The following is a 21,516-nucleotide window of genomic DNA, read 5'->3' as shown; positions in this document are numbered from 1 at the left end:
CGGTTAGTATCTTGACAGAAAACTTTACTAAATGTACACTTTATCAGTCACCACATCATACTATAAATAAAATGTGATACCACACAAAGGTGTGTAATAAGAAGTCCAGATGATAAACGGCTAAAAAAGGACGTTGTCCTTACCTACAAGTCCGAAAACCATCCTACAGGTATCCTACAGGTATACTAGAAATTTGAAGAAACAATATAAATTAGCAGGAGCACACCTGCCGATTGCGCCTAGTATTTTAAACTTGTGGTGGGTACTTGATTTTCTGAGAAAACCACTATACTAAACTTCTTTACTCAAGAGCTATTGAAGGAACTCATGCAGGAAACTGTGGTCAAGATGTTAGTTTATAACCATGAGCAGAATGCCCAACAACCATAATTCTATCAAATAAAAAACCAAAAAGAAAACAAAGAATAGTTCAACTTCAAATGCACTAAGCATTTAACTTATAGCAGATACATCATGTGCTATAGTACACGATAAGTGCACTAAAACTAAACCATAGCCCCAACAAATTAGAGATGAAGCAGAAGTTAATATTAACCCTTTCCACCCATAAGAAGCAAAGTGAAAATGGCTTTTGCAATCAGCATAAAACCAGAACAGCCTGCGAGTAACTTGCAGTCTGTTAAGGTTTTATGCTGTTTGCTGCTCATCAGTATCTAAGGGTTTTAAATGAAGACTGTCAATCTTGAATTAAGTAAGAAAAGTCTTAAATTAAATATAACTTTTTTAGGGACCACATATGCGTTAAAATATTATATAAGTGGTAAAGGGTTGCAGTATCTAGATCACCTCCTGTAACGGCAAACAAACCTGTAGGAATGTTAACGCCCCTCATATTAATGCAACTACATCACCTCTTGGTAACAACAAACAAACCTGTAGGAATGTTAACGCCCCTCATATTTGAGTTACTACATCACCTCTTGGTATCCACAAACAAACCTGTAGGAATGTTAATGCCGCTCATATTAAACATACAACATCACCTCTTGGTAACCATAAACAAACCTGTAGGAATGTTAACACCCCTCATATTAAAGTCACTACATCACCTCTTGGTAACCACAAACAAACCTGTAGGAATGTTAACACCCCTCATATTAAGGTCACTACATCACCTTTTGGTAACCACAAACAAACCTGTAGGAATGTTAACGCCCCTCATATTAAAGCTACTACATCACCACCTGGTAACCACAAACAAACCTGTAGGAATGTTAACGCCCCTCATATTAAAGTAACTACGTCACCACTTGGTAACCACAAACAAACCTGTAGGAATGTTAACAACCCTCATATTAAAGTTACTACATCACCGCCTGGTAACCACAAACAAACCTGTAGGAATGTTAACACCCCTCATTTTAAAGTAACTACATCAGCTCTTGGTAACCACAAACAAACCTGTAGGAATGTTAACAACCCTCATATTAAAGTTACTACATCACCGCCTGGTAACCACAAACATACCTGTAGGAATGTTAACACCCCTCATATTAAAGTCACTACATCACCTCTTGGTAACCACAAACAAACCTGTAGGAATGTTAACGCCCCTCATATTAAAGTTACTACATCACCACCTGGTAACCACAAACAAACCTGTAGGAATGTTAATGCCGCTCATATTAAAGTAACTACATCACCTCTTGGTAACCACAAACAAACCTGTAGGAATGTTAATGCCCCTCTCTTGAAGAAAACCAGTACTCACTGCTGTGCCACACAGCAACAGGGAGATGAACTGTCCAAGAAATAAAGCTTTGAGGAAATACCTGAAATATATATGAGCCTTGTTCTGAGAAAACTTGGCATAATGCATGTGGGTAAAGTGTCGTCCCAGATTAGCCTGTGAAGTCGGCACAGGCTAATCAGGTATGACACTTTCCGCCTTAATTGGATTTTTGCTAAGAAGAGACTTCATTTTAATGAAAAATGTCATAAAATCGTAAAGTGTCATCCCTGATTAACCTGTGTGAATTACACAGGCTTATCTGGGATGACACATTACGCACATGCATTATGCCCAGGTTTCTCAGTACGCGACTAATATTGTACTTATAAAGAATTACATAAACCTTTCAACAAAAGACTATTAGGAAACACCTGGAATACCAATTGTGGCCAGTGTATCTAGCATATTTGAAATAGCAGAAATACAAATGAGTGAAAATGAGCACATTCATACAAAAATGGGTCTTTTGCCATATTGGGCCAGCAAAGCTCCTGCACATCAACGCAATTCGGTCAGGATTTAGTCTATCTGCTAATGAAACTTCGGGACTGCATAGGTTTGTCTTAAGCTACAATGGCTGCATATAACATTAGACCCGTTTTAGCATGACATGGCTAAAATGGTATACTAGTAGATGGAAAGACCAATCTGTTCCAGTCATTAAAGAAAAATACCAAAACTTTACGAAAGTACAGTCATTAACTTTTAGATAACTTTTAGATAAACTTGCTAAAACAGAGCTTTGGAAAAATATCTCAAAGATGAGAAGCCTTGTGAATGAAACACAAGACACACTTAAAGTTAATGCAGAGTGTCGTCCAAAATAAGCCTGTGCAGACTGCACTGGCAATTCTGAGGAAAAAAACTTTAAACACATGCATTAAGCCGGTTTGCCCAGAGCATGGTTCAAAAATGAAGAAAAAAGAAAATATTTAAAACTAAACTTCATACCAAAGCGAGTATAATTTACCATAAAATCCACACATTACTAGAAAACAAAACATGTTATTTACCTCCAATTATCCCGAATATTTTTAAAAACAGTCATTTTGTTAAACTGATTAAACTGGAACAAAAATTAAACATCTGCAAAAAGACACAGTCTTAACTTACAATCAGAACAAATATTTGTATGTACTGCAGACAAAGATTGGCTTTTGAATTTGAAGATGTTCATACCAGAATCGCCATGCATGCACATGGACGACCTGTTTACTTATCATAAATTTGGATCATACATGTACACACCTTGAACAACACACTTTGAGGGCAAGTGGACACAGATTTCTTCTGTTGGAAATTTGGGGGGTATATTGCTCTGGTTCATATTGGACAACGAGGTATTGCTTTTCTGATTCATTATCCATTCTCTTCTATCTTTCTGATGTTCTACGATAAAGAAAAGCATTCATTAAATAATGAACACAGGTGTCACCACATTTTGCATGTTGTAACAAACCCTTTGCAATTATGATGTTTGTCATCACTCATGCAATTATAGTTATCAAAATACAAATCACAAGTTCAAAACAAGGTCAATCTTGACTTAAAAAGGTCCATAACTCCACTGATGTAAAAAAGGCAGCAAAAATCCCAGGTGCACAAGTTCACATTCTGGTGAATATGTAATCATCACTTTTGCAGAAGTTATTAAAAAAATAATAAAACAAGATGTGTTTGTGAAACACTAATATTGCAAAAGTAGTCATAAAATGAGCGATTTTGGCCACATATATTTGACCTCTGACCTTGAAGGATGACCTTGACCTCGACCTTTCACCACTCAAAATGTGCAGCTCCTTGAGATACACATGCATGCCAAATATCAAGTTGCTATCTTGAATATTGAAATACTGCAAAAGTGTAAATAAAATGAGCGATTTTGACCCATATATTTGACCTTTGACCTTGAAGGATGACCTTGACCTTTCACCACTCAAAACGTGCGGCTCCATGAGATACATATGCATGCCAAATATCAAGTTGCTATCTTCAATATTGCAAAGTTATTGCAAATGTTAAAGTTGGCACAAACCAACCAACAGACCAACATATACTGGTGGACATAAAAAATGTTTCTTTAAAAGATGTATACTTTGTTGACCTATGACCAAACTGCCTAAAATAAACAGATACTCATCAATATGTTTATAAATTTGTATCACTTATCTCCAGCATATATATTTTTACTTAACACACAATTAAAGTCAAAAACAGTAATTTTATAATAAAAAGTGCCATAACTGTTATGAGGAAAAAATACCTGTATGCACCGCGACAAAAGTTCACATGCATCCACAATTAATGACTCTAAATCTATTTTACAATTCTATTTTACCAGATTTCTGCCCTGTTGGGATTATTGAGTGCGTTTTTAGAACAAGATTAACCTGGCTGACAAATGCCTTAAGGCAATGAACCATTTACATTTGCGTCATTGCAGTAATGTACTTTGTTTTTCATGCGTTGGTGTAGCCAATGTACACTGTATCTTGAATCAATTTAAAAACATTCTGCTGTAGCTGTGCCACTGAAAGTTGGATGTACTTTCCTTGCTGATCTTTACGCGAAAAGTTGTAAACCTGTTTGACACTGTGTTTCTGCTTTAAGACCTTTTTTCGAAACCTTAATTGAGCTTGAAACGCATTCCTCTTTTGAGAGTCTGTATCTAATCTTCCTAGTCCTTCATTCACCTCTTCACAACTTTGCCATAGGCCATAATCACAAACATCTTGCGTCATGTTCCCGAGCGCAACAAGCCTCTTCTCCTTTTCTTCAAGTTCTTGTTTCCTTCTAGTGTTTTTCCCAGGAGGGCAAAGGGGCATGGCGCATTACTTTCAAAAAGGGTATTTTAACGCGCATTTTAGGCAAAAAAGGTCAAAAACGTTTCGTGAATACCTGGTTTTGGGAGAAACATGTAATCGCATCAGAGGAAGTTGTGGGAAAAATATAATCAAGCACATTTAATAGTAATTGATGTATTCAACTTACTTTAATTAATATTAATATATTTACCTTGCAATGTCCATTAGAGTTCCATGCTGTTTCAGTAAACTGTACAGCACGACAAACATAACAAGGGCTGTTTGTAAAACATGCATGCCCCCATATGGGCTGTCAATTGTAGTGGCAGCCATTGTGTGAATACGTTTTTGGCTCTGTGACCTTGACCTTTGACCTAGTGACCTGAATGTCAATAGGGGTCATCTGCGAGTTATGATCAATGTACCTATGAAGTTTCATGATCCTAGGCGTAAGCGTTCTTGAGTAATCATCTGGAAATCATTTTTCTAAGTTGAGTCACTGTGACCTTGACCTTTGACCTAGTGACCTGAAAATCAATAGGGGTCATCTGCGAATCATGATCAATGTATCTATGAAGTTTCATGATCCTAGGCATAAGCGTTCTGGAGTTATCATCCAGAAACCATTTTACTATTTCGGGTCACTGTGACCTTGACTTTGGACCTAGTGACCTGAAAATCAATAGGGGTCATCTGCGAGTCATGATCAATGTACCTATGAAGTTTCATGATAACAGGCATAAGCGTTCTTGAATTATCATCTGGAAACCATTTTACTATTTCGGGTCATCGTGACCATGACCTTTGACCTAGTGACCTCAAAATCAATAGGGGTCATCTGCGACTCATGATCAATGTACCTATGAAGTTTCATGATCATAGGCCTAAGCGTTCTTAAGTTATTATCCGGAAACAATCTGGTGGACGGACGGACATATGGAAGGACCGACATGTCTAAAACAATATACCCCCTCTTCTTGGAAGGGGGGCATAATAAAGCAATAAATGCATATGAATCCAATTATACACAGATCCACCAACATATAAATGAAACCATGTTTATCTTATCCCATTTTTTTCTAACGATAATCTTGTCAGATGTTTTAACTTTGCGAGTAAACTGAACGCTAACAATTTGCAAACTCTCGTTAACGTGACATACATCCACCGAGTAGATTACAAATAAATATGTTTTTGGTATCTAAAACGTTTTATGCATCGTTGATTACCACAGGCATTTCATTCATCCCATCAAAATGTATGATCTCCATCGTTAATTCGATCGTTATTTGCCATTTTTGCTGAGAGTCAATTTATTTTTTGTTTAATCCGCCATCTTGTTAAAATGATGTAAGGGATGGTGCGCATAGCAACGTAACATCCTATAAGTACACATTACAGTCATTGTTTCAATAATTAATTGAGACGATACAAGATAAAACTTGTTCGTGTTTTTTTTTAATTTAATTACGCATAGAAATTAATGTTTTGAGATTATTGAATTATGCATGAAATGCACTATTTCCACGAGGAAAACATCATTGTTTTCATCAAGTCTTCGAAGTAACTGTGCACGAATTTATCGTGGAGGAGTACACATTTCAGACCGAGTATGCTTGGTATAACAAAGCCACTGAAATTATCGATTGATATTGACACGGGGTTATTCACTCATGACTAATTCACAACCCCGCGAATCTTCGCTGCCTTGGGGCCATTCTCTGATACTTGTCGGCTTAGAAGTTTGGTCAAGGGGCAATTAATATGTTATCAATAAGGGCACGTGGCGACTTTTGTCTTTGAAAAGGACAGGGCAGCGGCTTTTGGAAAGGGCAGCGTGGCGCTAAATGGCTTTCAAAGGGGGCAGCGTGGCGCTACAAAAAAGGCATGGCGCCGCGCCATGCTAAAACTGCCTAGATAAAACACTATTTCCTTCTCTGCTGAATTTCAACGCCTATGACCTCTATTTCTCTCAGTCTTGTAGCTGTCCATACCTTTCTTTAAGCAACTCTCAAGAAAACTGTCTTTTTCCTCTGCATTAAATCCTGCCAACCAGAGTCTGCCTTTATTGTATGAATGAGGTATGCCTCATTAGTCAGCAAAGTTGCGTTTGGACGATATCTTAACAACTGATCAAGCTGCCAAAAACGAGCTCTGGAAGTTTGTTGTGCTTTATTACAGACCGTGTTCCCTCTATCAAGGCATCTGATTCCTGCACAAATTTTCCACCAGGCAAATGATCTGCCACCATTCTACACAGTAGTTCATGCATTGACAGAAATAGAGCTTGCAGCAGGGGATACAACATTTCAGTTAATTGTTCTCCTCAAACAAACTTCTTGTCTGGCTGTCATCTCCAAAAGAAAATTCCTCTCCAGCCACAAACTTGGTTATACACTCTACATCATTTCCCCCCTTCAGCAAGAAGTCAACTAATGTTTTATACTTAACATTCATTTCTAACACATGACCAGCTGATTCAAGGAGTTTCCACACTGCTTTAAGTAAGTCATTACTTGCCCATGGAACTCTGAAATTGCCTGACAATGATGGTACACTGACAACGCCAAACAGAAGGTTAGATTGAATCTGTTGTGCTTAAAGCGAACAATTTTAGTCTTTTCTACCAACCACGTCAGATAAGTTTGCCATGGAAAACAGACACCATTTTTCTCATTTTGGGCAACTGCAAACGCTTAAGACGCCGTTCTTATAAGTCTTAAAGTTCCACTTTCACTTTTTTGATATTTTTTCAGTTAAGGTCGCACTGAAGAACCAATATCTCTACCGTCAAGGAAGTTTCTTTCAAAGTTCTACACTGTTTTTTCACACACATCTGCCATTCCTACAAACAAATGAAGTCCACAAAAAAATTGTTCATATGTGTATTTTTTTTCCTTTTTGAAATGATTCAGATCATCCCAGCCCAGGTAAACATGTGGAAACACTTGTGTATGGTATTGTTTAAGCAAGACATAAAAAGTTTTCTCAGTAGATGCTCTATCTGATGTTGTGTCTCTTATGTTAGCCAGTATTTTGTAGCCTAAATTCACATACATGCCATACGTCCTGGATTGTCCGGGACAGTCCCGGAAATGAAGAACTTGTCCCGATGTCCCGGAAATCTGTCAAATGTCCCGGAATTTACAAAATCCATACATACATGTGCCTTATCTTAGGCTTAACTGCACCTCGAATCTGTGTATACCTGCAGCGTCTCCATGACAATGCCTACCCGAATAGGCAGACTACGCTACGTGTCAAAATCGATCAATTAACAGGGGTCCTGTTATCATATCAATTGTCTCACGTTCGCGGTCAAACCGAAAAGGCGGCATTGTTTAATGTGGTTGTTAATTGACTTTAATCTACTACGTCATTATTTCCCGCTGCGTAAGGGCAAAGGATAGTTGTTCACACATCTGAAGTCCAAAATTGCTTAGTAAAAAATTCAAAGCAAGTGTGTAACTAATGTGTGACTGTCCGGATTTTAAGTTGACGATCTACTGGTACTGTTTTGTTGTATTTGTTTTATTGTGATTGGTTGTATGTATTGTGAATTGATTTGAGTTGACGATCTAACGGTACTGTATTGTTGTATTTTTTATTATATAAATGTTACAAATGAATAAAGGCGTATCAACAACTACGCGTTACACACCGGTCAATAACGCAATGACGTCACCATCTATGTTTAGAACGCTTACACTGAAAACACGTGGCTTGTATCTAGTAACGGAAGTAGTAATGTTTAATTTGACATTAATAGATCAAGTGTATTTTGGATAGGCTATCGAACTTTTGCAATTAACGATGCGAAACAAAAAAAAACGTACCAAAAATGCATATGTCTATAAATATCGCTACATTTTATACATGTCCCGGAAAATCGGCAAAAGTCCCGGACAATTTAACTCGATGTCACGGAATTGGTCTGAAAAATTATGGCAAGTATGCTAAATTCATGTCATTTTCTTGTTCTTTTTGGAAGCAGTAGTTTTCAATATCAGCAAGTATTTCTTTCAGCGTTTCTAGTTCTGGCTACCATAACTTTAAATGTCGCTTTTTATGATTTTGACAGGCGCGACTTTGTGTGTCAATTCTATATAAACTGTACGTTGAAGTTTCTTTAGCTACAGCGTTTCAAGTGTACTGTGGCCACATTTATCAACCATTTCTCTCAGTCTCAGCCTCAGGACCAATGTCCGAATAATTCATACACGATATAGATATTATTATAAGAATGCTTATACAATTGTATTCCAAATAAAACAATACTGACGTAAGCCCATTATTTACAGTGTGTGACTAAATAAAGCATTTGTAAAAGAAAAATCTTGTTATTTGGCTTATTTACGTAGTTGTTGTTGTTTATAAGGTTACAGTATACTATAAGATTCATCGTATACATACCATCACGTCACGACGTTGTGGCTATCTGAATAAGGTTGCGTAAGCACACTCTCTCGAATGTGCATGCATACATGATGATATTGTCCGCGGAAGAATGAAATTATTTTTTAAGAAATGACCGGTCTTATTTTTTATAAAAAGTTATGATTTTACGTGATAACGTTAACATTCTATGAGCAGCCAACATCAGACATTATGTTTTATAGATGCATGTGCAAGAAAACATCATTCTTGTTGTAACTGTACTTGCGTTGATATGCATCTTCTAATTTCACTTCCTAATACACCAACACGCATATACATTTGAGATGAACACAATTGTTAAATTACCAAATCCGGTTGATAAGCATTCCATATTGGTTCATACAGACATTAATGTGAAATTGTCGTCGTTTCAATCTGAGACAGACTCTTCAGATGAGTAATCGAGATGCCAAAAGATAACGGAGTCATGGGTCATTATTTTTCATAAGAACAGCCTTGCCATTTTGAAATGTTGAAATTAAGAAGCCAAAAATGTGATAGCTAAGTTGATGTTATGTTCATATAATGATTGTGATTGTGATTGTTGCGTATTTGTCTAGAGCGGAAGTGGAGGTAGTAGTCAAACTTGTCGTGCAAGTCAGTCGTAAAAGTCTATGTCATCTTGTTTCAGTTTGCAGCGCGTATAATCTGCCCCTATAAGCGCATCACTGCGACCCGACCCAGCCCATAGCCTCTAACCGCACAAACAAATAAGACACTCGATCCCAAATCCATCTTCTTTCTGCCCAGAACCAAAGGTTGTCTATTGTTGTACTGGATGTTTACATTACTTGGTTGAAGTTGTGGTAATGTATATGAGTAACGGTTTCATAAATTCTGTTACTTTGATATTGCCTGAAGATGGGAGACACTATATTTCATTATTAATTCCAAAAATTAATTTTCTAGAACTAATCATATGCTTACATATTAAGTTATATTACTTACAAAATTTATTAAGCAATCTATTGACATAATGACTTGCTCATATTATATTCGTAGCTTATTATCCTGTTATAGGCTAGGTCATTATTGGTTTTAAAGCGCAAATGTTTTGCTATTCGGGGAGTCCAAAGTAGGTTTAGCTAATATAAATCTATTAATCGATCGCGGAGCCGAACAGACTCCTGTCCAGAGTCGCCATCGCATACATTCCTACCACTGTCTACCAAACATCCAGGCCGCGTACCACACAGGACAGCACACACTAGCGCCGCTCTCATACTTATTTGATTTAACTTGTCATAAGTTATCTTATGGGGTATCACGAAGTTCTATATTGGTGGACACTGTCCTTGTGCTGTGCTCGCCGCCAAGAGCGGTTTTAGTATGGCGAGAACAGTATTCATTGGCCATCAGAAGATCAATAAAACAGGCAGAAAACACTAATTATTACATTTTCACTACACGCTTCAGGGAATAAAACAATTTTCTTCAATATTTTCGTGTTGGATATAGCATGTCGCACAATAAAAAAAACGGGACAAATACTTTATGGCCAATACAGTTAGTTGATATGTACAATACATCTAATGAATTAAGTCAATTCGCCCTTTTAGTCAAGACCTCCGTTGGCATATTTTTAACCTAAATTCTACAATAGAGGTCTGTAAATTGTTGCATTTGTTTGAACTGTTTGCCTTATAAATTCGAAACGGAAATGACCGATTAAAAGCAAGTTGCAACATCACTGGAACACTGATAATAACTATTTTTTAAAGGTTTTCCCTATATTTTTTGTTTTAACAATTTTTACAGATTATAGTGTGTTTTTTAATGCCGATTGTGAAAGTTAAGAATTGTAAACATTTCAGAAAGGTTATCTGTACGAACGCAAACTTATCAAAACGTTCTTATACTGTTAGCAATAAAGGATAACGGTAGACTTAGTTGTCTATGGCACACATTAAATGTTAACATATAGGGTACTTCGCTTTCAGTATAAGTCGTGTATACCTTTTACTTCGGTAAATCAAATGTCAACTGCTAAAAGGAGCGAAACACCACAAATAAAGTCCGTGAAAGAGGTTGCAGTGCTGCGAACATGTCCTGCGGACAATTGTCAAACAGCGAAAACAACTATTTGTATTACGATTCAAATCCAACTCACTCCTTTATCTATCAAGAAACGAATGGTATCGGAAATGATTTAATCATTCTAAATACATGTGTGTATATTATTATGTGTCATGCATGACATAGCGTAAGAAAATCAAATGTTTATAAATATGAGATTAAACAGAAAACCTGTGATCACAGATTGCATCATGAATAGAAGTTATATTTACAAAAGCAAAACTAATATAATGGGGATTTCACCTGTCACTATGACTGCATAATAATTCATGCGAGATGATTAAAACAATTAATATGAATAGTGAAACACTCGTACACTTGTGCATATAATACTGTACATATGTAAAAATAACAATGTCGACAGCAGATCGTTTGCCAGTATCAAAAGAAACCCTTTGTGAGAAATATAAATGGTTATCGTTTTATCTACAACAAGGTCAAACACGTTATTTAAATTTGAAAAAGGGTCAAAGTCGATTTTATAATCTACGACAACGCTCTCTCTATTTTCACCCGTAATATTGCAATTATTTCAACAATCAGCTCTTCGGATGTATCTTCATTGACCTTAACTTCCGATTTCAAATGAGGCCATACGATACTGAGATAACTGTGGGCGAATCTCAAATAATTATCCCTGAAGGTATCGGCGTCCCCGATGCTTTCTATGACTGTGTTCAACGTCTCCATGCGAATTTCCGCTGTTAAATAGTCCTTTCATGTTGGCCATACCATGTCGTACATGTCATACCTAGCATCCCGGTACCTCTTGTCACGCTACGTTTGTTCCAGATCGTCGAGAGGGAAGGTCTCCATAGCCGTGAAGATAATTGTCAACAAGTGCAGTCTGCAGGAATTTTAGAGCGATTTGCAAGACGTGCATTAGATACTCATCACGGAAAATCTCCTGACGGTGCGTCTCCACAACCCAGAATGTCACATTCTTCATGATGTAAGACGACGTTTCACTGCAAATTGGATGAAGTATTTCTTTGTTGATCATTTTCAATAGAATGTACAATTTATACTGACACTCGTTTAAAGTGTCAGTTAGCTTTAATTCCCCAAAAATGAAGCAGATGCGCCACTCCATGCCTCGAGTACTGGAACCCTTACAACCAACAGATACAAACTGCGCATCTAGATTTATGACGTCATTTATGACGTTAGCACATGACCAACCAAAGGGTCTCTCCCGTTTAGCCCAGACCGCTAGAACCTCTCTCTGGACAAGGCAACGAAATGCAAACACGTCATCCCTGCGATATATTCCACGCGTTGAGGGGACGGCAGGCTCCGCCCTAGTTCCTTTGTTCCATCCTCCAACTGTATCCATAGGAACGATTCGCTCTAGTTCATTCGTGAACAAATCACTCGAAATGTAAGTCTCTCCCTGTGGGTTTGTGACTAGCGACGCTTCAATGATTTAGGGACATGCTTTCCCTAACATGCCAAACTCTGTCAAATCCTTTGAAAACATGTTTGGGCAAATTTCAAAATCGACAAACAATGTTCCTATATACGTTTAATCGGTCGTGGTCGCTATCATAACATGATGCGAATCCTTCAGCTTTGCTGCCGGTTGTAACACTGACGATTTCGTCATCTCTTGCACTATTAATAATCGAGTCTTTCTCATGAAACACTCTCCTCCTTTCTGAGACCATGTCATGGCTGTATCCAACATAGTCCAACATTTTGAACAAATTGCGTGATGGATCATCGCCATGGACAACAGTTTTGTTTGTCGAGTCTTTGAAAACATGAACACAAAAGCACGTTGCTTCCGATGGATGAATCATCTGAAAATTTCCAGCTTCAATTCCGCACTTTGCACATAACGAGTGGATATTCTTGCTGCTTGCGTTGCTTTTTAGGCAAACATTTGCAGAATCTAAATTTAGATTGCTTGGTTGCTCCATGTTTTGTAGCAATATTTTAGTAGCAATTAATAGACTTTCTGAAACGAGAAGTATATACAAATAAGAGTCATATACCAGTGATCGTGTTTTTATTATCTACATATATGTATTATACACACGAGTGTAAATAAACAATCGTTCTGTTCAGTTCAGATGTAATTCTTAAATGGTACAAAGACCGTTGGAAAAAACGATGTGTGTGTGCACGCGTTTATGTGTGCGTGTGTGGATGTGTGCTTTGTTAAAGTTATGAGCGCTTTCCGCGCTTGGGGTTATGCTATGACTATGCGAGTATCCCTGCACGTGCTCTTGTGCTGAGGGTGAACCTACCAAAACTAAATATGCACCGATTTGGAATTGAAGGTTGGCATTTAAAGTATATTCGGAATAAATAATCTTAAGCGAAATTTAATATTTACTATTTGTATGTACTAGCATCAAAATGAATTGAGTTAATATATAACAACCTCATCAACCCGTTAAAAGCATGAGGACTACTTCATGTTTCCGGTAATAATAAAAACAACACACGTTCACCCTACTGAAAGATGACACTGTTTATAATTTATAATTAAAATTAAATAAATTAAGAAGTATATCAGGAAACAAAACACTCCGATAGATTATATTGTACCCTTAACAACGTCTTAGACTAATTACATGTTTTAACCAGTATCTGGGCTTACGAAATACGAAGACTTTTAATGTCATCAACCAATATTTAAAGCGACCTTTTCGCAGATTTTGGCATGTATTGAAGTTTGTCATTAAATGCTTAACATTGATAAATGTTAACATTTGATCTAAAAGCTCCAGTAAAAAACGAATAAAATTAAAGAAAGAAAAAAAGTAAATCTCAACATGGCTCAAACCACTGACACCTGGAGTTAAAGTCTAACGTTTGGACCACTCGGCCATTCGTGCTCATAAAATGAGTGATGTATTTTAAACTTTATACAAGCAATCCTCGTAGCGTCACAAAATATAACGACAACAACATAACTCTCCAAATTATTAAATCGTTTCGCGCTTTAACGCTTTATAATTTTCAGTTTTTTTATCGTCAAAAGATGCCTATAATGGATATTTTAAAGCATGGTTAATGTTCAGTTTAACTGTTTCCTCACAAATATCATAACTACAACGAACATTTGCAAATCTGAAACATTTTTTTCAAAATGTGTTAATTTACCAAAACCTGAAAAGGTCCCTTTAATAGGTAACACAACGATAATCAAACTGTTCTAATGAAAACAAACGAGCTCTGTCTCTTGATAATTTAGATTTCTTTTATTCAAATTATATACTTACGTATTCATTTATATCCGGACAAACGAACAACTAGGAAAATCCAAAATAGAGACGCTGAAATTTATAAAATATAACACACAATTCATAAAGTGACAATACTATAAATAGTTTATCATAAAAACCCAATAGCTGTTTGTGTGAGTAACGCTTAGCAAACTGCTTGGAAAGGGAAACACGTTATGTCTGTAGTTTGTTGGAGAATTATTCGCAATATTGCCACGTGTTTGTTCATAAACGCAATCACTGTCACGTGAACATACACATTTAGTTCACATTATATCCAGCCAATATAGTGTAACAGGTCATTACTCAAAACGCTTAAACACTGCAGTTGTTCGCTATTGTGTAAACAATGGGCATTGAAATACCACACTTTGGTGCAAATCCAACTTCGGCCTTCGAAACGAAAGTGCGTTGAATTAGTATATATATATAGTGAAACAAAACGCAATTCTGTTTTCCTAGTAGTAGCACTTCGTCAGTTCCATCATGATTATCAAAGTCATCGTCAGCATCATCTTCGTAGTTGTCATAATTCAACATCATCATCATCTCAATAACTCTCAATCACCATCATCATCATTATAATCATCATAAAATTTATTATCCTCATATCCTGACAGTCATAAAGAACATCAGCATAATCAGACACATTTTTCTCATCACCTGATTATCAATATCAATATTATTAATGTTGCAGTCGTCAGTGAATATCCATTCGTTTTGATATGGACTCTCAGGAATGCTCTGGTTAATGAATTTTTTGTTAAGAAACTTTTTATTAATACTTTAGTACTCACATAAGGGTGATGTAAACATTGTGTATTATATGCTGATAATCGTGATAATATGATAATAACATCATTACGGTTTAGATTTTATATGACGATACAATCTTAATTACGAAGATAATAGAGATAATGGCGGTGATGCTATTATGGTGTTGTTGGTGCTGATTAAAGAACATGATGGTGGGTTGGTGTTTATGTTGTTGCTGATGATAATGGCGATGTTCTGCGGCAGAGGATGGTGATGGTGAGGAAAATAAGGATAAAAAAGGAAGATGATGACAAGATTTATGTACCACTTGTACGTGGTGCTATAGAAACAGAAAAAAACGCGTTCACCGCTTTTTCTTCGATCTCAGATAACGTAAAGTTCAAATGCAGCGGTGTAATTTTTCAAAATGTAAAGGTGACGTTAACTTATTTTCCGTAAATAGTTGTATAAACAATGTTATATACGTGTAAACAGACTAGCAATGTGATATTTAATGATGACAAGCACGTATATGTAAACAACTTACTGCCCTGTTAATGTTTTGAATCGATAGACAGCTCGCGAATAAACATTGAGCATACATGTATATACTTTATGTTTATGAACGTCTTTGAATCGTACACGTAGGATAAATAACGTATACATTTTTGTCATATCTTTTATTAGATAAATTGATAAATCGGATTATGATTCCAGTCTTTGCGATTGTTCAACATACGTATAGAGTGGCTCATTGACATTCTGGAATACTTTAATGTTTTTTAGGTCACTGCGGTTTATATGAACGCAATTCAATGAATAAGCGGAGTCAAAGCCCATGCTTTTCCGTTTTTAACATAAACCATGCGATCAAGAGTTTATGAGAATATTGTTATACATGCTGAACACTTCAATAGTAGATGCAACTGTTTCACGCGTAAAACGCAATATTATATAATGATTTTCACTCATAAATAATTAAACATTCTTTTTATTTGTCATTCGTGTCGTTAACATGAATCATAATATGTTATTTTATATGGATTTGTATGACAGCAGTGTGATAAGTGAATACTTTTGCTAGTTCGCTATCACGCTATAGTTCGTAATGCGGATCATATACTTGTGTGTTTCGTGTCCGGACTGGTTTTATTTGCATCCAACAGTGAAGTGTTTGAAACCCACATTAGTAACTGGTAACACCGAAGTCGAACTCGTGATGAATTGTTACAAACGCATCACTTGAACAAATATTAAGTACCACTTCAGCAATCGTTGAGAATAGGGCCTCACATGACTTTAATTTTTTTGCAATGATTCAAGTTTTGCTTTCTGTTTTCAATACAACAATATTATAAACCAAGAAAAATCGTTCGGTATAAATAAATGACTCGCCCGATATTTAAATTATATACTAGAGTTCAAAAACTTCTAGACATCTTGCCAGTCACGAGTATAGCGTGTTCTGAATTATAACGCAGTGGTTAGTCGTAAACAGTTGTTGCAATATACGTGTATGACACATCGATAGATAGAAACCACACAAAATATATGTATGACACATCGATAGACTGAAACGACGCAATATATATGTATGTCACATTGATAGACAGAAACGAAGCAATTTGGTTGTATGACATATTGATAGACAAAAACGACGCAATTTCCTTGTATGACACATTGAAAGAAACGACGCAATTAAGTTGTATGGACCATTGATAGACAGAAACGACGCAATTTAGTTGTATGACACATTGATAGGCAGAAAAGACGAATTGAGTTTTATGGAACATTGCTAGACAAAATTACGCAATTTAGTTGTATGACACATTTATAGGCAGAAACGACGCAATTGAGTTGTATGACTCATTGGTATACAGAAACGACGCTTTGATTTTGTTTGACACATCATGGAAAAAAATCGACGCAATTTTTACTAAACTTCACATCGATAAACCATACTGACGCGATATATTTGTATGGCACGTCGATAGACGTAATGACGCTAGATATTTGTAAGGCATATCAATAGACAGAAACATCTGTTGGTTTGACACATTTATATATTTGTTACGTAACGAATATTTGGGCATTATTGAATAAATATAATAATCGAAATTTCCATCAAAGCAATAACACACATTTTTATTCAATCTTCAAACGGCAGTCACGCCTAGACCTCCATTTCCTTGCCTCGGGTATAAAACGTCAAACATTGGTCAATTTCGTATGTATTCGTTAAGTGTTTGTTGCATACGTTATATTTACGTTGCAATTGTTAGACACGTGACTTTGCACACGGACAGTCAAAATTTGCACACGTTACAATCAACTGTTTTATCGTTTGTATCTGTATTTTTGTACTATAGTAACTAGACGTACACAGTATCACGCACAAAGCCTGAGATAGAAGGAACGCAATTTGTTTTGCGGCGGGGCGGCCCTCGGCCGTTATGCCACCGCATGTATTATGTAGTGCAGAATATTGTACGGACAATGGAAAGCGTTTTGTAAGAATTTAATCAACAAAAATAAATCACTATAAAACAGAAACGGACTTGTCCACGTTTATGTTTGAGTTTAATGACTACGTGATATAATAAACAACGCAATACATTTGTTTGACACTTGGACATAAGTAAACTTCATGTACTTAATAGTGACTGTATGGCACATCCACAGAAGGCAAGCCCAAGAAAAAACTGACACATCAATAGACGTTACAAATGCCAACATTTGTTTGACACATTTACTAACGTCAATGACGTATTGTACGCGTATTTGTTTTACACACTAACAGAAAAGACACTTATATGTATATAGGTGTAAAGTCGTATCGCCAATATCATGCGTAGCACAAGCTAAATTTGAGATCTCAAAACCAACTCCGATGTTCATAAATTAGGCAAATCAAATTTTCAAACAGTTGTTTATTGATTTGTGAGGATTTTATTAATAACAATCAGATACTGAAATGATCGGATTAAATAAACTAATCATACTCAATTATGTGCATCGGGATTTAGGCAATACTTTTTAGACGGGATATGTATATTGAAGTTGTGTTTGGAAAAACCCAACTAGTAGTAAACCAATCATTCTATACATAGATGGTGACGTCACTACGTTATTGTCAATTTTACCAATTAAATAGATCTAATTAGAATTGTTTTTATAAGTACCTGTATTGTTTCTTTCATTTATTGAGATCCTTGAAAAATTGAGTAAAAACACAGCTTTGATGGTCATTTAAAGTGGAATAGTTGTGATTTTTAATGAAGAATAATAACTATATCCAAGTTTTAACTGAAACACAAATTATTTTGACTAAATAAATATCATATTGGGATATTTATTTTGAGACAAGTAAATAAAATTGTTTTGTAACATTTAAATTATAATGTCCCAATACAGCTAGTATGAACATTTTACATTGATTTGTAGTACTCAGGTGTTACCTCTCAAAAATATTCTTTAAAAATTAAAGGAAACTCAACGATGAAAATATTTTCAGAACCAGGCAAATAATAGGAAAGTTATGTTTTCACTAATATTAAGTAACAACACACACCTACCATTGAACAATATATCAGGCACTTATGGTGCAATGTACAAGCGTAAATTGGATTAGCAAGTGTATATAACAAGATAACAGCTATTGTATAAAGGGGTACTTATGGTGCAATATACAGGCCCATTAATCATCATTGATGAGCTTAGGTGACATCTTTGAAGGGGGATAGTCATTCATAAGATGAGATTAGTACATTATCATACAAAAACATTTTTATGTAGTTTATCACTGTTTTAATTATTATTAATAAATTGCTTTAAATTTACCTTTTTTTTAATTCATAAAGTTATTAATTTTTCCTTAAATTCCACAAATTCATTCAATAAAAACGGGTAATTGTGTTTTGTGTTTCTTATATCAATAAGTTTTTATTACATTTGCTAATAAATTATATTATTAATAATGAAATAATGTGCACGGAAAGTTCAATTCTGTTTTATTTAGTCTAAATGAGTTATTAGTAAAAAATAAAATATCAGTGACATCCAATAATTTGATAATAAACATATGAATGCATGAAAAAAATGTTGACAGTTACAAAGTAAATATTTATTTATCATATTTATCTGTTACAAGGAAAACAGTGTCGAAATTAATTTTAATTTGATTTTACCATTGTCATTTCACCAATTGACCATATTTAATTGGATAAAAAACAACAAACACTGCATTTGCACAACCCTGCCCAGGTTCACTCAAACTGAAATAAGGTGTTTATTGTGTATTCAAAACGGGTCTTGATTACACATTATTCTTGGTTGCATTTGTGTTGAGCAACATGTATAAGATACTCAGTAAGATTTTGAGGATATTCCATGTATTCCACTAGTACACCAACATGCACTTACTAATGATTTACATGCAATCATTACACAGTTAAACCCTCCAAAAAACAATTCTAAAACCAAAAAACCATACAAGCTGCTTCATAGATATTAAAAGTCAATTAAAGACTTCATAAACAAAATAATAATTTTGATAATAAACAAAGATTGTACTTCAACCGAACAATTATAAATTTATTGGGGGGGGGGGGAACATCTGCACTAAAACTAAAATGGGGGGGAAACGTCTGGGGAGGAATTGTCTTTGCGGGGAAACGTCTTGGGGAGGAAACGTCTGGGGGGGGGGGGAAATGACCGGAAACCATTCCCAAAATGGTGAAAAAAAACACTGGCATATAAATTAAATGGAAAACATACAATATTATGTCAAGAAAAAAAGCTGTAAAAATCTCACCTGCTTGTCTTTGATGTTGCAATTAGCACATTCAGCATTTTCAGTATCTACTAAATAAATATATCAAAGTGCCAAATGTCCAAGATACCATGACGTCTTCCTCAAAATGTTAGATCCTTCGAACTCCATTTTATTTTATCCCTGACTAATCCTCTCACACATTAGGCCTACATGTAAGATTCCTTGCAATGTTCACAGCGTTTATTTTAAATCGTTTACGTTCTCAAATTTCAGCAGGTATTTAATTATAAATATTTATTTATGATTTAGATTTATTAACTATTTCGAAGATACAGTCTTGCAACATGTTTAGTTAGTCTAAGTTACGTGTTTAGTGATTCTTACAAACAATAGACTGACATGAAAAGTGGCTCCTTTTGAAGCACAAACTGCATCCAACTATATATTACAGCTGGCCCGGTTTGATGGGGCCTGTTTTTGATAATAATTAATTACCATTTTTCACTTCCGTGTTTATTATGTTTACCAACGCCATGGTGGAAAAAAGTCCGTTTCCCACAATGCTTAGCGCGCATTCACACAGGTCAGTAAAGACCGGTGTGACACAATGGTAAACCAATTTGTTTCGATGTCTTATACCCACTAAGGTCCGGAAACATAAAACAGAAAGCGTGAACAAATGAAGCATATGTAGCGGAGAAAGGCATATAATGTCAGAATTATTGGTGCGATTCGCCACACAATAAGTATGCAATTTGTAGACCTTTTCTTGAGATAGTTATTAACATGTGATAAAGCACATGACAAAGTGTTTTTGATGATTTAAAGATCATTGATAACATCGCGAAAATATATGATGCGTGACGAAGAGTTGCATCCATATGTCTATTGTTATGTCCAACATTTCATATGTATAAAGCGGTCAACGCCCATGTTATTATTGTTATTATGCTTGAGTTGTCAGGCAGCTTCTACTTTCATGTTCGAATACGTATTCAAGCATTTTTCAAATCTGTTTGATAAGCATTTAAAAATTGATTTAAATATGGCACAGAGTGATTGTCTGAACGCAGAACTGTTCTTTCACAGATTAATTATACTTATGTATGTATATGTATGATGTCAACAGTACTATACTTATTGTCTAATTGTGTAACAATTTGAAGTTTATAGTTGTAGTTAAATAGCGTTTATATATGTTCTTATATAAACTTTATTTAATAATGTACCTTTATGTCGTCCTTCCCACCAGCTTTGGCAAGGTACTCACGTTGATAATGACGACTAGTTCAATATACTCATAGTACAGATATATATTTCAGGGTTGCATACTCTGATATTCAGTATAGACCTAATAGATAATAGAAATGACCGCTTTTGAAAAACAACTTCCAACATTGATGGAGCACTGTTAAATTTTCCTTTTTGATCTGTTACGAGTATGTCCTACTATATTGTTATATTAACTTTTTGTTTCAAGACATTTCGTGTGTTTTTTTTTAAATCATAATTGTAAAATTTAAACATTTCACAAAGGTTTTTTTCGAACGCAAACTTATCAAAACAGGTACGCGAACATACTGATATTTTTCGCAATATAGGGGTAACACACGGAAGGGCACATCTTGAATGTAACAGGGTACTCCAATTTCTGTATAAATTAGTTATATGTGTTTACGT

General features: G+C 35.5%; 1 protein-coding gene across 5 annotated transcripts in view; it reads right to left on the bottom strand.

The window, feature by feature from the left end:
- LOC127854300 (solute carrier family 35 member F2-like) overlaps positions 1-21,516 on the bottom strand; it is a 154,737-nt gene that overhangs the window by 15,153 nt on the left and 118,068 nt on the right. Inside the window, exons 1-3 of one of the 5 annotated variants that reach the window (XM_052389392.1) lie at positions 8,840-8,935; positions 3,002-3,142; positions 1,687-1,793 (exon numbers count right to left, since the gene is read on the bottom strand). In XM_052389392.1, coding sequence (XP_052245352.1) covers positions 1,687-1,793; positions 3,002-3,120 — 226 coding nt within the window. In that variant the 5' untranslated portion in view covers positions 3,121-3,142; positions 8,840-8,935. Of the gene's footprint in view, positions 1-1,686; positions 1,794-2,766; positions 2,969-3,001; positions 3,143-4,016; positions 5,870-7,614; positions 8,508-8,839; positions 8,936-21,516 lie in introns of those variants that run through there. The other 4 variants (XM_052389391.1, XM_052389389.1, XM_052389390.1 and 1 more) reach the window with 4 other exon arrangements.

Source organism: Dreissena polymorpha, chromosome 12, assembly GCF_020536995.1.
Source record: "Dreissena polymorpha isolate Duluth1 chromosome 12, UMN_Dpol_1.0, whole genome shotgun sequence".
Classification (NCBI taxonomy): domain Eukaryota; kingdom Metazoa; phylum Mollusca; class Bivalvia; order Myida; family Dreissenidae; genus Dreissena; species Dreissena polymorpha.
This window is presented reverse-complemented; position numbering and strand designations above follow the sequence as displayed.